We start from the raw sequence: 16,754 nt of genomic DNA, 5'->3' as shown, positions 1-16,754 counted from the left end.
GTTTTTATAAACTTATGTTTTGTGTTGTCTTATAATGTTGGCTACTCTGATTAGATACTATTCAAAATTAGAATTTTTTGAACTAGATTTTAAGTGTCAGATATGGCCAATTTAAAAAAAATTATGATTATGACTTATAGATATATTTTGGTATAGATGGGGAATTGGAAATTACTTTATGTTCTCATTCCACACCCTTCGTTGTCACGGCACGCTCAATCTACGTGAGTGCATTTTTATAAAGTTTTAATTTTACAAAGTAATGCACATGCACCCTTTTTGATTGAGTTTTTAACTTCATAAATTATTAAATCTTAGTAAAGTAATAATAATCTTAGTAATACATTAGCGGTGATCCAAAAACATTTTAATATCGTTAAACTGTCCTACATTTTCGTACATTGATAATGTGTACGTACCTTTTCTCGTACGTTTATTGTTTTATTTATTTAAATCAACGTCAATCAATAAAGTTTTTACAATTACCGTTACTTTTTTTATATTTTCACCCATTTTGGTCGTGTTGAGTTCAATTTATCTATGATACATGGATGGATTAATTTATGGTTAGAATTATACGAGTTTTTAAGCTTCTCACTTGTATTTAGAAACAGTGGCAACGGGTGCAACCTGATTGTCGTCCTCAAGAGTCGTGATTATTTGATGTCTTGCTCTTAACTGAATATCATTGTGATTATTGTATCGCTAAGAGAAACTAATGAACAACTAAATTTAATTACTTTATATTATATTTATTGTTTTATATTTACTTCGTACGAGGTTTGCGAGCTTATTTTAAAACGAGCTTAGATAATGTCTAGCCTTCGGGTGTATTTTATTTATCTTAGGAGGTCCAAGAACTTGCCTGTCGTAAAACGTTAGCCCCGACCTGATAGTTTAAAGAGTAAGGGCACGAGATAGCTCATTTTATTACATCTACTTATCGTTAGTAATTACCACATCTATTAACAGGATGAGCCTTTGTGGGGTTTTTACTATTTATGTATTATTTACAAAGAAAATACATAAATGGTCTAAACCTAAAAAAAGCTATATCAAACACCGCAAAGGGTATATGTATAACTACAAAAAACTATGTTTTTTTATTACTAAATACAACATTAGTGTATATTTAAGTAAGTTTTAGGAGTAATCTAATGGAAAAGTATATAAATAGAATTCTATTGAGTTAATAGAAAATAATGAGTATTCGCCAGGCGCCAGTGCAGTCTGGAGTATTATTGTTATTTGCTAAATACTAATTTACAAGTTGTATTGCGTGACAGGACGTTGCTAACTAATTATATTAATTATTTACAAAATAACACTTACGTTGCAATACGGTTTTACATAAACACAGATTTAGTACTGTTATTATTAAATATGTTATAGAAAATACATAATACATCTAGGACGTGCAGATCACAATGAAACCTTGTCTTTTTGATTGCATTAATGTCCCCTTGGAGTAGCTTTCCGGTTCAGGGTGATTAGAAGCTGGGCTCCTCAGTGCGTGAGTAAGAATGTAGACTGTTGTAGTTGGCTTACTTAGCCTTGAAAAGGACACAAATGTGTCGGAAAATGTCTGATTATAACATAAAAGCACGATTGCATAAATTCAAGAAACTACGATATTACTTACTATAAAAACGTAAAACTAGCCAAGATTCGCTCCGTTATGCCTTTTGTTAATATAAAAATTGGAATATGTTAATTCAAAACTATTAAGACAAATTTTTCGATAGTGGTTATGGTATTTTTAAAATAGTTAATAAAAGTTCGATGCTCTTTTGTGCTGGGCATTGTTGTTACCGTGACATGACGGTTTATGTATATCATGTTAAACGTTTTAATTTACACACTCTTAATTGCAATCTGCATACAATACCGGTAAATTTTTTGAATGACCAATAAAAAAATAGATACCCAGTTAACACTGAAAATGTTTAGAAAATGAAAAACGGCTTAATGCAGAAAGTTGCCGATACTTTTATAGTTTTTTGAAGTAATCTCCGTTCTACTCTACATATCGTCGCAATCGATGGAACCATTCTTCCTTAGGGGTCTTTTCTATGGCATTTTCGTACGCTTTTACCGCAACTTCAGGGCTCGTTAAGCGAATACCTCGAATTTTATCTTTAGTTCTTGGGAATAATTGAAAGTCACAGACGCCAGGTCAGTACTGTATAGCGGATGACTTATTATCTCGACACCTGCCATAGTCAAATGTTCAACAGTCCGTTTTGCGGAGTGCGCTGAAGCATTGCCGTGGTGAAGGAGGATGCTGCTTCGAGGGCGCTACTGTCGATTTTTTTACAAGACAACAGGCAAACAGCGATTGACATACCAGTCTGTAGTAACTGGCCTTTCATCGTCTAGCACAACTATCGCGAAATGACCTTTCCGACCAAAGAATGAGGCAATCATCTGTTCTCCTTGACTTTTTCCTTCCTTTACCTTAGTTGACCGATCCTCGAAAGGAAACACCCACTGAGCTGATTGACTTTTGGTTTCGGGTTCGTAGCAATATATCCAGCTTTCAACAGCTGTGACGATGTCAAATACAGTATTTAAGTCACCGCCGTTTAACTTCCATTGAGTCCATGCGAAGGTGTTTCTGGTCGTCGGTTAAAGTCTGGGGAATCCATCTGGTACAAAGCTTCCTAACGCATAAATGTTTGTGTAAATATTTTTTGCACTTGACTCATACCAATGCCTAGGCTTGCCCGTATTTTTAGGTCACTCTCTTCTTCTATTATGCGTCGCACAGCACTGATGTTATCTTTAGTAGTCGCTGTTAAAGGACGTCCCTCACGCGGATCATCATTGAGATTGCCACGTCCACGCTTAAACTCGTTAAACCAATTGTAAATAGAAGCACGAGATTGGGCTTCATTAAAAAATGCTAAACGCAGCCTATCATAGCTTTATTGTTGAGTAAGCCCATAACGAAAATCATAATAAATCATTGACCAAACATTTTCTCGCGTGAGGTTCATTTTCACGTGTAACAAGAGTTTTAAATTTGTCGCCAATTCACAAAAACAAATGACAAATGAATGCATTAGGTTACCAAAGAGTTCTAAAATTGAAATTAAAAAAACGTTTTCATTAGCAATGATTCTAACTGGCCAGTTCCAAACATTTTCAGTGTTACCCACGTATCTTTTCGCCCTTGCATATTGTAAATATTAATATAATATTACACGAATGAGTATGATTTTAATTTATGTATCTTTTTAGTGAAAATTTAAGAGAAGGAAAATCGAAAAACATATATATGATAATGTCAAAATATTAGATAAGTCTAGTTTAACGATACGATATATTTTAAAACAAAGCGGCATTCAAATAGCCTAATCGCTAATTAATCACATTTGAATATTATTATACTTCTCATTGTATTTAATTTATTGTTAAAAAAATATGCCGATTTTTACATCTGCATAAAATATAGGTGACCAACTGACCTAAGAAAAAGAATACACGCAACTTTAATTTTATTAGAAAAAATATATATGATGGAATTGCACGCATATTTCTATTATAGATCAAATAAATGTAATGCACGACTCGTTCTTATTCAAAATACAATTTGCTTTATGTATAAAAATCTTAAAATAATCATATTACTTAATTTATCGATAAGTTATTTTATTCGAAAACTCGGAGATTTATTAGTCAAATACGTAATTAACACAACAAAATTGAAAATATGCTACACATTATCAGTAGTCGCAAGATATAAATTCATTAATAATGTTCTAAGCCCTTATGACAAAGAATTAATGCATATTAAAAATTAAGGCTCGTGTCGAAAAGCTTTATAGTTTGTATGATAGGTTTCTTATAAGAATGTGCAGCTGTTGATCCTGTGGTTGCTGTCACGTCGTATTGGACAATGGACATCCAGGATATATGTCTTAGCATATCGAAATATGAGAGAGTGCACTGGTGTGTCACTCACACGCTTACACATTTGCAATAACATCTCCTACGTACATATCAGTCTTTAGTATAGCCGCCTTGGTCGGCTTGAAGAACAGTACTTGGAAGTCAGTGGATCATGCGACACTGTTGGACCTAAATCAGTTGCTGGACCGACCTTACATGCTCTCTTAGGCATAAATTTATTTTGATATGAAAACCACACTTATTCTTTAGCGAAGCATAACATTTAATGATATTTTTTACAAAACCTATATTTTGTGGTCTATGTATTCGTTAATTCGGGCATTTTATTTTAAACATTTACATATGTTACTAATGAAGTATTGTTTATCTATGTTGGTAAGTCCCATATACAGATTATTTTATTGTGTTTATTTTGCTAATTCAAACTATCGTTATTTACAAAGCGAAAATTTCCACTACACTTAACGCGTAAATATCAATAGGTAGATTCTTATACACGTACATATAATATCTTATTACATGATGTTATTGTATTAAGTGTAATTTTGACGTTATATTTTAAAATGTTGGATACTTTCTATTAGAAACGTAATGTAATACTCTAAGTGCGGTGGTTTCCTTAGTTCATGTAACTCAAGCGACATGTAACTCAGACAGTATGCCGGGTCCCTAAATAACCGCATAGAAACCGCGTTTATCGGTAACGAAAAACTTAAATGTTAGAATTTTAAAACTTATTAAACGATACGATTACAATCGACGAATATTGAGTGTAAGGCGATTTTATATAGCCCACCATAATTCTTATTAATAAAGTATTCTAGTACCTCGAACTATATAATAAACTATGACGGCCTTCGTTTATTTATTTAAATATTGTTGTGATTAAATAAAACACTGCCGAATAAAGTTCTGTACCTATTTATTATGACGTTTTTAATCTTTACAAATACAAGAAGTATTTTTAACATACGTGTTTTTATGACTTATCTGGAAGGAATCTCTTTGGTTTCCTTTTGTGCACGTTCTTCTTATAAACAAGTTCGATTGTCCAGAATATCACAGTAATAGCAAAACATGACGTAAGAATGTAAAATGCTGTTGCATAGCTATCCGTCAACTCTCTTATAGCAGCTGAAAAACAAATAAAATGTAAGGCACTGTTCATTAACAAAAGCTAATCCACAGTTAAATATTATTGATGCATATTTCGTTATTTAACCCAAGTCATCTTAGAAATTAATATGTGAGACGAATTTATGGTAATTCATTTTAAACAGTACAATATATTTCACATAAAATACATTCCCGAAATATTGACAGTACAAAACTTTACTTCCACAAATGCATACAGAGATCCGTAGCCCCGTAATGGGTCACTGAGGTATATCATTAAATTGATTTCGTTTTATGAAATATTTCGGCATAAATTCATCACAATTGTTTAATTATAATTTTTCTTTAGACTTTCTGTTCTTTTAGTCGAAATATTTTAACGACTCATTATATTTTTCTATACAAGCTAACTCGTTCGACAAAGTGTTTATTGCGTACATAGGATCTTAGCTACGAAGCTAAGCCTACAAATATGCTCCTGCACTGTTAGAATTATACTTACTAATAATAGGTCCAAACACTACACTAATCAGGCCAAATGCGAGCATAGATACGCCCAAAGCATAGGAAAAATTCTCGGCTGAGACGCAATCAGCAATAACCAGCGGGTGCAAAATCTCTATAATGGCTCGAGCGAGGCCCACAATAACGAGAAAACTTTGCATTATAATTCTATTATCTGACCACAGCATTCCTAAAAATTTAATAATAGTTCCATTATCAATAGGCTTCCATTCATCAATTCTGAAACTGTCAGTGAATGTGAAATTGATTTTTAACTAATTGAGTATTATTAAATTGTTTTAACTGAATAAACACAGAAATGAACTTTGTTTTCTATAAAACGTCTCTTCAAATAAGCAAGTGGTTAAGTAAAAATGTCGTAATAATTCTTCGTTAATAACATATTAATAATTATTCAACAAATTAAACCAATGAGTAGACGATAATATTACTAATCAATCAATCAATCGTCAATCAGCAATAACCAGCGGGTGCAAAATCTCTATAATGGCTCGAGCGAGGCCCACAATAACGAGAAAACTTTGCATTATAATTCTATTATCTGACCACAGCATTCCTAAAAATTTAATAATAGTTCCATTATCAATAGGCTTCCATTCATCAATTCTGAAACTGTCAGTGAATGTGAAATTGATTTTTAACTAATTGAGTATTATTAAATTGTTTTAACTGAATAAACACAGAAATGAACTTTGTTTTCTATAAAACGTCTCTTCAAATAAGCAAGTGGTTAAGTAAAAATGTCGTAATAATTCTTCGTTAATAACATATTAATAATTATTCAACAAATTAAACCAATGAGTAGACGATAATATTACTAATCTTTTACACTTGTGATATTTATTAAAGCCAAATGGCCCATGCGATATCAATCTTCTAACAGCGTATTATCAAACCTGATTTAAACTATAAATATCCTAAGGTATCAACGATCATTTACAACGTGTTTACTACGGATTTAATTTAGATAATTTAACTCGCCTAATCGCGAAAGGCATGCAATAAGGAGACCAACAACGTAGATGTCATGCGTTCCCAATTTGGTTAGCCATTTGCTAATATATACGAACAGCATTCTTGTTAACAAATTACCCAGTCCGAATAACATTAGCGCTCGTGCCACCAAAGCCTGTAAACATACTGTATTTACTCCATAAACCTTATAGTAATTGTACGCTTAACGCATTGCATTAATCGAGTTCTGTAGTAGATGTTTTTGGCCCTTCTTTAAGTAGCACTTAGTATGTTGTACATTGGTATGACCAAATTGTTAATATACATCTATTAACAAATATTCTTTAACGTATAGTGAAACATATAATATGTTTTCTTTTTATAAAAAATATCCAATGAAATTCGACTTAAAAGACTTTAAGTCTTGGCTCATTTGGCCTAGATGGCTTGGTTTGATTCCAATTCTATGAGAAATGCACATGCAAATGTTTGTCTGACTCATGCTTTGCTAATTTGGAAATTCACATAGATTAAAATACTATCTACTTACTTCATTCCAGCCCATATAATACAAAGCCTGTGGTAGCAAAGATACGAACTTGACGTCTGAGAACAAACATATTGATAAACCGAGGCAAGCATTGGACAAAATAAAGTTTTTGTACAGTTTCGTTTCTTTGAATCTTGTTATTATATTCCTAGAAGCAAGAACAAAGAGTCCAATCATGACGGTAGAAATAAATGATGTTCCTATTACAAAATATGCACTAGTAGGAAGCATAGAAGTTAGTGACGTCAACTTATGAAGATTTAAGCTGGTTTGACACTTTAAACTTAAAATTTAGCAGAGCAACACATTATATGGACAAATAATTAGATAAAATATATTAACATACCCTTTGTGAGCATTTAATGTATGTCTATGTAAATTATTTGTTTCATTACTAAGATTACTAGATATACTAGCATTATTGGATTTCTTGTCCCTTAAGAGTATTTTTGATTCTGTAAATAAATAACCAGATGAAGTATAACGGAGGCAACTATGACTTAGACCCATATAGTGGACGACGTGTTTCAGGCACAGAAGGCTGGCCACCTACTTACCAATTGATAAAAACAAGTGATCACGGAACAGATACACAAATCTAAAACCCAGACCTAAAAATTTGTGGCGCTGGCGCATGTATAACGTAATGATAATTAGGTTATAAAATTATTTTATCATTTCAGAAACGAACGTCATTTAGCAAAAGGGGATATATTATTCTGTAACTGTGATGAAAAGATTGAATGATTTTTAGAAGTTAGGTTGTCTGTACATATTAATGAATATTTTAGTGGAACCATTACTCTAAAGGTGACAGAAGTGCAAGTACGCTATGAAAGCGTCACTGACTACCGGCATGTTGAAAATAGTACAAGTATCTAATGCTTCCAATGTCGTTTTTTTCTATAAAGAGTGCATACATCAATGCAAGATAGAAAATAAAATATCCTTATATTTTATTTTTATAATCGCTCGTAGCAATATTACTGGGAGTTTTAACATGGAATAGTAATTGCGAACGAGCGGGATTTGGCGTCAGACGTCAGGCGAGTGCGTTCGTTGCCTTTCTTATTACTCAAAACTTTCTAGTGTAGTTAAGTCGTCACTAAACTTGTTTTACTTAAATAACATACCAATTTCTTTATTTTCAGGTAATACTTTATTCATATTAAGAGAGACCGGCTGCATTATTGTAACGGCAAGTATATTGTTTAAGCTGACAGCCGATAACAATAACAACGTCCAATGGCTACCATAGCGATCAAAAATCCACTTCACAAGTTTCGGTGTTACTAATACAGCCAAGGCTGGAAAAAGAAAATTTCTTTTTACATAATTTTTTGTTAATATAAATATAATAGTACATAGATGTGTATACTACATCCTCCCGTACCATGAGTGTTTATAAATGTGACAAGCAAGGAAACGAGGATAATCTGGACTATTATACCAACTGGAACGTTTCAACATTGTATCATTCTGTAACGGTTTTTGTGACCGTTGAATCTGCATATCACATGCGGATGTTACGCGAAATGTTATGTTGCAAGAAAATCTCACAGTTTTACCGACTGCGTGGGCAATGACAAAATGTCCTTGCCGAAAATTCATTGCGTTCAACGAATGCCATGCCACGGTGTCGGAAGATGACGCTCTAGTGGGCATACTCGTAGTCTCATAAATTTCCTTTTCCAAAACATTTTTGTCTACGACAATTACAGACTACATAAGACGTTAGAATCTTTGGCTTAGCTGAGGAATATTAAAGCATTTTATTACGATAACTCATCTTGCCTTTAAACTTCATCACGCCATGGTGTTTTTTCGCTTACATTTGATTTGAAATTATATTGATAAAATTATATAAAATTGCGTAACACGGGTTTTATTTTAAAGTTTTGAAACAATCATCATACCTGGTACTGTTTGAACTATGCTCATAGCATATAATCTCTTTTTTCGAAAATATTGATTAATAATAGTAAAACATAGGTTTACCATCATTCCATGAGCGATATTCTGAAAAGATAAAAAAATAAGAATAATGTTTTATATGGTCTAGCTTATATAAATTAATAAGTCAAGTACGTATATAGCAGTACAAGCTGTGCTATAACATACTTACCGTACAACCCAGTGGGCCTGAGTTCGAGTTCCGGCGAAACAATAAGTGTTTTGTAAACAGCCTACCAACTTATAAGAATAAATTTATAAAAATACGAATCGAGTGGTCACGATTAACAGTATTGAGATAACGAATTGTTTTTTGATACCTGTAAAATTCCTTGGAATATAAAGAACAATACTTCTGTCTCACACAGAGTGCTTGCAAATGAGCCCGTGCTGTAAAGTAACGCTGCTATCAAGCCAAGCGTTCTTATTGAAGTATATTTGAGGAGAAAACCCGTCGAAAATCCTAAATAAAAAATCCAAAATATTAAAAAATAATCTTCAATTAATATGATTAACATCTTGGGAGATTTTAGAATGAAAATAATATTTTTTAAAGTTTTATTTAACATGAGATTTATAATTAACCGAAAACTGATCAATGATTATGAAAAACTTACTAGAGTCGAACAAAATTGCATTTGTTTCTCTACATGTAAAAGTAATAAATAAAACAATTACAGAAACCCGGGGTACCCGTAATTGTAACGCATTTTTAGCTAGAAAACCCATAATTAGCTAGAAAATTTAAACATAACAGCGGAAATATTAATCGTAATTTATACTCGTAGTATTACATAGAGATCAATATTAATTGAAGGCCAATTTAAAAGCTATTTTGTGTCAAATGATAGAATAGCTAGAATTTTAATAATAATGCCATTATTTTCAGTTATTTTAGGATTTAAAAAAATGAACATATAAAAATAATAAATATGTCTAAATGCTTAAGTGGATATGTGCGCAGACAAAGAAAGATGACGTATGACCGACCGCTTAATGTGCTCACTTGAGGAATGGCCAATTTCTAAACTATAGACATCCTTCCTTCTCGGAGCACCATTCCTCCAGATTCCCAAAATTCACTTCACAATTATAACAGACACCATTGTGTATGTGTACTTACACAATTGTATATATCAACACAGTAAAGTCTGAGTACAAAATGTTATTTTACCTTATTTGCTTTTTTATTACGTTACCTGAAACTGAAATACACAGAGTACCGAGGCAATTTAGAACGGAAACGCTTGTTGTACTCATATCAAGCTCTAAGAATCTCTCTTTGAAAACGGCACCATGAGAGTTCGTAAAACCCCTTAAAACGACCTGGAAAATTCGAAAGAATAAACTTAAACAATGTTTTAATTGTGGTTTCCCATTGTATGCTGTATTTAACGTTTGCAAAATATTTCGACTGGAAGAGTTATTTTGGACGAATAAACATTTTTAATTACAGCTTGTTAATATATTCAACACCTGTACTAAAAATGGTAATATATTAATCTTCCAGCTTAGTAGCAATGCATTAGTTATATTGTCTATATTACGATAAAAACGCGATATCTTGCGTTAATTACAAAACTCGAGATTTCGAGTGCTTTTCAGAAATTGTCTTCAGCGAGAGACTCACGTTACGTTAATGGATAACAGTTTGGACAATTACTCATAATAATAATAAAGATTTTTATTTTACAACGGAAACGCATTCTATTTCCGCGAAATTGGTATTTCCTTCTCTGGATTTTTACAATATTTACTTATTGTTTTCTAATCTGGAGTAGCCATTAATCAGTACTTTTGATCATTTAAAGAGCAGTATGGTCTAAGTGGCTTAAACATGCGACTCATCACTGAGATCGTCCGTTCTATAGGCTTTTCAGTATGCACCAATGGAATTTTCTTTATATGTGCGCAATTTGTACGTTTTCCTATAAGAAATATATCGTCGCGAAAAACAGGTATGTCTGAAAGACAAACAAGGCCGTGTCTGACACCTATAAAAACAAATGTGATCGTAGAAGTTAATGCAATCTGAAGCCAAGACCCATATATGATTGTAGCGCCACTGGTTTATTATTATTATCATCATTTGATTAAATTGTGTGAGTATGGGAATAACATCTGCAGCTTTGAGCAAACCAATCTCTGTAGTCGTGGACTTCAACTACTTTATCATATCGTAAGAAAAAACATACTCAAAATAATCTGTTAAAATCAAATTTGAGCTGGGTCTTCATGAGTCTTCTAGCTAACAATAGATCTTAACGTTTGCAACACAAAATAACTTACCAAGTTAATTATGACGCCCACACAAATCATATACCCCCATCCTCCATCGGGGGGCACCAATTTATAATTTTTATTTATTCTCTCTGTAGAACACATTGCCATTGAACAATCCACAGTAAATGATGTCAGATGATGTCTCGTTTTATCTCGTGTCAATAATATGTTTAATTTAAGATAATTACATGAGATTATTGTAGTCTCTTTGAATTAGGTCTCATTTTATATATGACGTAATGGGAATCATATATGGCTTTTTATAGTAGCTACATTGCGATCAAGTAAAACGGTCTCAACAATTAGGACAATTTAGGCCAAAGGTTTCCCGTTATGAATTGAAAATTCAGCGATGAGCGAATCAAATTTCACTAAATAAACGCGCAAAATTATCTATGTAATTTTCCCAGCCTGATTAAAGTAATTCTGACGATTTCCTCAGGTGCAAAAGGAAATTTAAGTATTGATTATATATTAAAGAGATCGTACCACTTAATGGCTGGTAACACACTTGCACGCCTCCCAGTGATGCTGGTATCCGTGGACGCCGGTAAGCATCTTAACTCTATGAACTTGATTGCCTCCTGTCCCATAAAAAATCATCATAATAATTGTTCAAGATAAAAAAATGTGTATTGTATTTGTAGAGAAACTCAAGTAAGGTCATGTAACTGCGTTGTGTACAAGTTAGTTAAGTCCTGCATGGAAGTCTAAAAATAGAGAGGGTAAATCGTAATATCGGGCCGTGAAGCTCTAACGCATACTTGCGAAATTGTAACCTATAAATGAAGGATTTAATTCCCTGCATGGCTGGGTAGTAGTAGAAGGTGGTGGACCAAATATGCTCAGTCAATATAATAGCGTAATATACTACTTATTTATTTATAGTAATAATTCGATTTCAAAAATATAAACTTGATGATTTTTTCCCACAAACAAATATATTGAATTAAAAACTATTATAATAAATCACAGTCGTCAATCGTCTATTAGAAATGCATTAGTTATATTTTAAAAGATAGTTCCATTTTATAAAATTAAAAATTGATTGACTTATTATCAATTTTTAAATTTGTAAACGTTTTTATTGAAAAATTCACCTTTGATACGTGGAGATTATTGTTAATAGTCAATATTTTTTCGCAGTATTTGGAAAGTGTTTTCTTATCAAACTGTACAAAAACTACACCTGTGGTTATCTTTCTCTAACTTTTAGTAATTGTTCTTCTTGTCATTTTAGTATAACAATACGTGAGGTCAAATACGTTATGCATAGCAATAATACATGTTGGTTTAGAAAAAGTGTGAGCGATAGTAACAAAAAGACACATCATTCGTAAAACATTAGTGTTGTATACAAGTTGTATGTAAAGTTTACTGTAACTGAAACATTTACTAAATATTGTAAATTATACCAAAAGTATGTTGTGATTCCCTATTGAACTTTGGCGGTGACGCTTAAACTCTCTGACGGCATCACAGTGCATTATTCATTTGAGAAATTATATTACAAAACTATTTGAAATGTCTACTCAATTCAATTTGAATTACTTTCTACAAAATAAATATTTCAAAGCATTGCAATTGAATTAAAATAATTAATAAAATATCTTTGGTTACATTCAATTAGTTAACTACATCAATTAACTAAGAATAATGTTATTATTTATTTTACTGTAAACGTTTTCGTTTCTTAACACATATATTCTTCAATATCCATAAAACGCCTACAGAGCCCATGATTGCTGTCATCAAGTAAAATGTTATTATGTAGCTGTCTGTATAATCTCTGATAGCACCTGTAAAAAAAGTGCACCAAATAAATGTTTTGTGAAGCTGCTTAGTATATACCTACAGGCCGTATTGAACATACAAAGAGTCATATGCATGCAAAACGTTCGGACTAAGTTAGGTAAAATTATTAGCGATAGGGCGCTATTTAACCTCTTAACTTGTACATAGCTTAATGTAAGCGTTAATACGTTATTTTTCCAAAACGCATCACAATCACTGACTTTTTACTTATACATTAATAAAATAATTGACAAATCTTTAGATAAGATTTCAATTGAATTTACATTTTAGAATACAGATATAATTATTAATACTGGTATAATTATTAAATGCGGTAGCGAAGAATACAAAAAACTAGGAGTGTTACGGATAATACACGCTATATGGATCGAAACCAAAACCGGAAAAATTCATGGAAATCTAAATATTGGCTGTTTAAAAAACGTGGAGGAAATGTCGATTACTGGAAATACCATTTCAGTAGTAACCTCGATATTATATGACTACAAGTACACACTTTAACTTAGATATTTAATATACCTACCTAATAATGGTCCGATCGTTAGATTAAGAATTCCTATGGCAGTCATAAAGATTCCGATGGCTGCTGAGAACTCATCTTCCTTTACAGCTTCCGAAATAACTAGAATTATCACAACTAAAATAATGCATCTTGACATTCCCATCAATGTCAAAAAAACATAGATTAAAATCTGGCTGCTGGATGTTAAAATACCTGAAAATTACAGAAAATTAAAAGTTTTATTTTACTTGTACAATTTATGTGTACAATTTCCCAATTTACGACAAACTTACGCTAACGGTTACTTAAGGCTAAACCAACTACTTAAGGTTAAAAGTTGCAATTAGTAAGATATTCAGCAAGGTATGTAATACTGCGATTGGCAATATTTATCATAAACAATATATATAACTTTTGCTAAAATGACAGAACTAGAATAAAAATAAATAAGTGTTGTGAATAAAGTATTAATCAACAACAATATGTAAAAGAATAAGTAATTGTAGGTCATTTAAACTTCTTGATTTGCTTAAATATGGCATTTACTTTTACGTGACGTAAAGAGCGGCTGCCATGACATTTTACAAGTTATACACAGGAAATCATAATAAACAGATAAAAATGCATACGGGACATGTATGAGCTGAAAAATGTTTTTTTAAAATTATTATTAACTTTTTGTGATAGTGTGTGTTATTTCTCTAAATCTATCCAAAATGTAATGATTTTATTAACTAAAAAGTCAATTAGTCAATGTTTTAGCTTTGTTAATCTTGTGCCACAATGCTAATAAATACACGGGACAAAACACTAAGTAACAAATTGTGGTTTATAGTACAAATCTATAAGCTTACCTATTCTCGTTATAAATGCAAGCATAATTCCAAACACGTAAATCGAACGACACCCCCATTTATTCATCAATTTATTAAACACTATCATAAGAATTCTCATGGATAAATCACCTACAGCGACTAAAGTAAACGCCATCGCTGTATCGTCCTGTAAGATGTGTTTTTACATTATGAATTTTTCTTATTGAAGCTAGAAACGCTGAGCGTATCTCAAGTACTATTTGATGATAATTTTCCCACAACGTCAATCATATTGAATTCAAAGTACATTACTAAACACACTGAACCACACAAATATTCTTTGAACTCACGTACGCTTACAAAGTACAAGGATTGAAACGATTATTGTCGAGTAAATAAGTTTTACCTACCGCAAGGGAATGATGTACATTGCGGACTTAAAAGTTTTGTAATTTCCTAAACATTAATTAACAAAAAATAAATTCAGTAGTGTTTGTATGAAATTGAATACATATATCCTCATTTTTGGGAGCGGTCTGGACACTCGTTGTACATGATTTTTTAATTTAACATACACATACCCAGTGCCCAAATTTAAAATAATACTATAAATTAATGGCTTATAATTTCTGGATTTTTAAAAGTTCTTATGCTATATCTAGAAAAATACCAAACTCCTACCTCACTCCAGTTAAACTCACACGATTGAAGGGCTTGTGGAAGAATCATCAAAAATATAAATTCTATAGTCATTACTAATGTGGCACCTCCAAATTCTATTGATAGCAAGAAATTTTTGATAAGACTAAAATCTATCAATTCATTCAAAAAGCCCCTGAAAAAATATGTTATTGATTACTTGCTTGTAATAGTGACAATTAACTGAAAATTGTTTAAAAACATACATCCAAATTAGTCCACATATTTAGAAGTATTTTTGGGACGATGATCTAATCACCTAATCAGTTGTTCCTTATATCTTTTATTCTCTTACAACTTGATGACGGGGTAGTGAATTAGCTTTTATTAAGTAAGTACATTGTGTATGTGGTTTTATTTATTTAAGGAAATTTATTACGTCACCCGTTAATTTAGTCATATCATTATGAGAATTAAAATGCAAAAGTCGACAAGTATGTATATAAAAGGATTATTTATTTTAATATACATTACATTATTTGCAGTAGACAACATAAATTAAATAAACTCACCCAATCTTTTTTTGTTTGCTAACTTCTGTGATATTTTGTAGTCTATCTACATCAATACTGGTTCTGTCAGTGAGCGCATTATTCTCATTTAACAGTATTTTTAATTCTGAGTGAACATATTTTTTCGTAAATAAACATGTATATTGTTTAAAAGTAAATTTTTGTGTACAATGCAGACTGTCTCATATATAAATTAGCACTTTAGTTATTAGCTATAGTAGACGTTAGCTTTGTGAGAAGACCCAAACTTCTCAAGTAACAAAATAAACATTCTATATAGAATATAGTATACCTTGCTCTTTTGGTGAGATCTCAATCTTTTTCATATGCCACGATACTGGTTGCATAAGAGTTGCAGCAATGAACATATGCATAGATAAAGCGGAAAGCCATATTAAACTGTTCCTATGTCCGAAGACATTTATGGACCATTTAAAGAATTGAGGCGCCACGAGACATAGAACCGCTGGAAAACAGTAGACAATTTTAAGTTTATTGAATCTATATTGTGTGTAAAATGTTTATCCTAAATCCTAAATACTTAAAAGCAGTACAAGCTTAGTGCGAAATCCGTGCGCTACTCTCAATCCTGTGTGGGAACGAAACCCATTATATTCAGATATGCCTGTATGGTCAAACATTGTGAGTAGCCCGTAATAGCGAAAGGATATATATATATAGGCCAGCGTAACTTACTACCTTAGCCTGTATCTTACCTTCCATCAAGTAGGATGTAGCCAATCCTCTGACCAAACCTTTAACGCTATAAAAAAACAATTAAAGACGATAAAGATGTCGTTTTAGAATAGTATATACGGTATACACATACGCATAGTAGATGGGTTTTAGTGGACACATACTGGCATATAAATTAATACAACTGGTTCTACATAAACTCAAACTCAAAATAACTTTATTCATATAGGTAAACAAGTACACTTATGAATGTCAGAAAAGAAGTTAAAATAATTCCAACTTTTACTACCAATTCGCAAGAAATGGCAATAACCCCTCCAAAAAAATAAAGAAATATATATACTGATAAATAAAACAAAATTACCTAATAATGTTTGTGAAACACTAACTGCTAGACTTCGTTTTTTAACAAAGTAATC

The 16,754-nt window shown here is 31.8% G+C and overlaps 2 protein-coding genes across 5 annotated transcripts in view; one reads left to right on the top strand and one right to left on the bottom strand.

Moving 5' to 3' along the window:
• Positions 1 to 16,754, top strand: part of LOC123716729 (solute carrier family 12 member 4) — a 165,126-nt gene that overhangs the window by 63,529 nt on the left and 84,843 nt on the right. The gene's annotated exons all lie outside the window — the stretch shown is intronic.
• Positions 4,821 to 11,725, bottom strand: LOC123716732 (monocarboxylate transporter 12-like). The gene is made up of 11 exons (XM_045672612.1): positions 11,303 to 11,725; positions 10,213 to 10,339; positions 9,334 to 9,476; positions 8,977 to 9,079; positions 8,194 to 8,367; positions 7,407 to 7,515; positions 7,061 to 7,208; positions 6,538 to 6,685; positions 6,021 to 6,112; positions 5,534 to 5,633; positions 4,821 to 5,049 (listed from the first exon to the last, which is right to left on the bottom strand). Exons 1-11 carry the CDS (start codon positions 11,402 to 11,404, stop codon positions 4,895 to 4,897), a joined length of 1,401 nt encoding a protein of 466 aa, XP_045528568.1. The 5' UTR covers positions 11,405 to 11,725; the 3' UTR covers positions 4,821 to 4,894.

This window comes from Pieris brassicae, chromosome 11 (genome assembly GCF_905147105.1).
Source record: "Pieris brassicae chromosome 11, ilPieBrab1.1, whole genome shotgun sequence".
NCBI lineage: Eukaryota > Metazoa > Arthropoda > Insecta > Lepidoptera > Pieridae > Pieris > Pieris brassicae.
The sequence above is the reverse complement of the archived record's forward strand: the minus strand, read 5'-3'. Positions and strand labels throughout refer to the sequence as shown.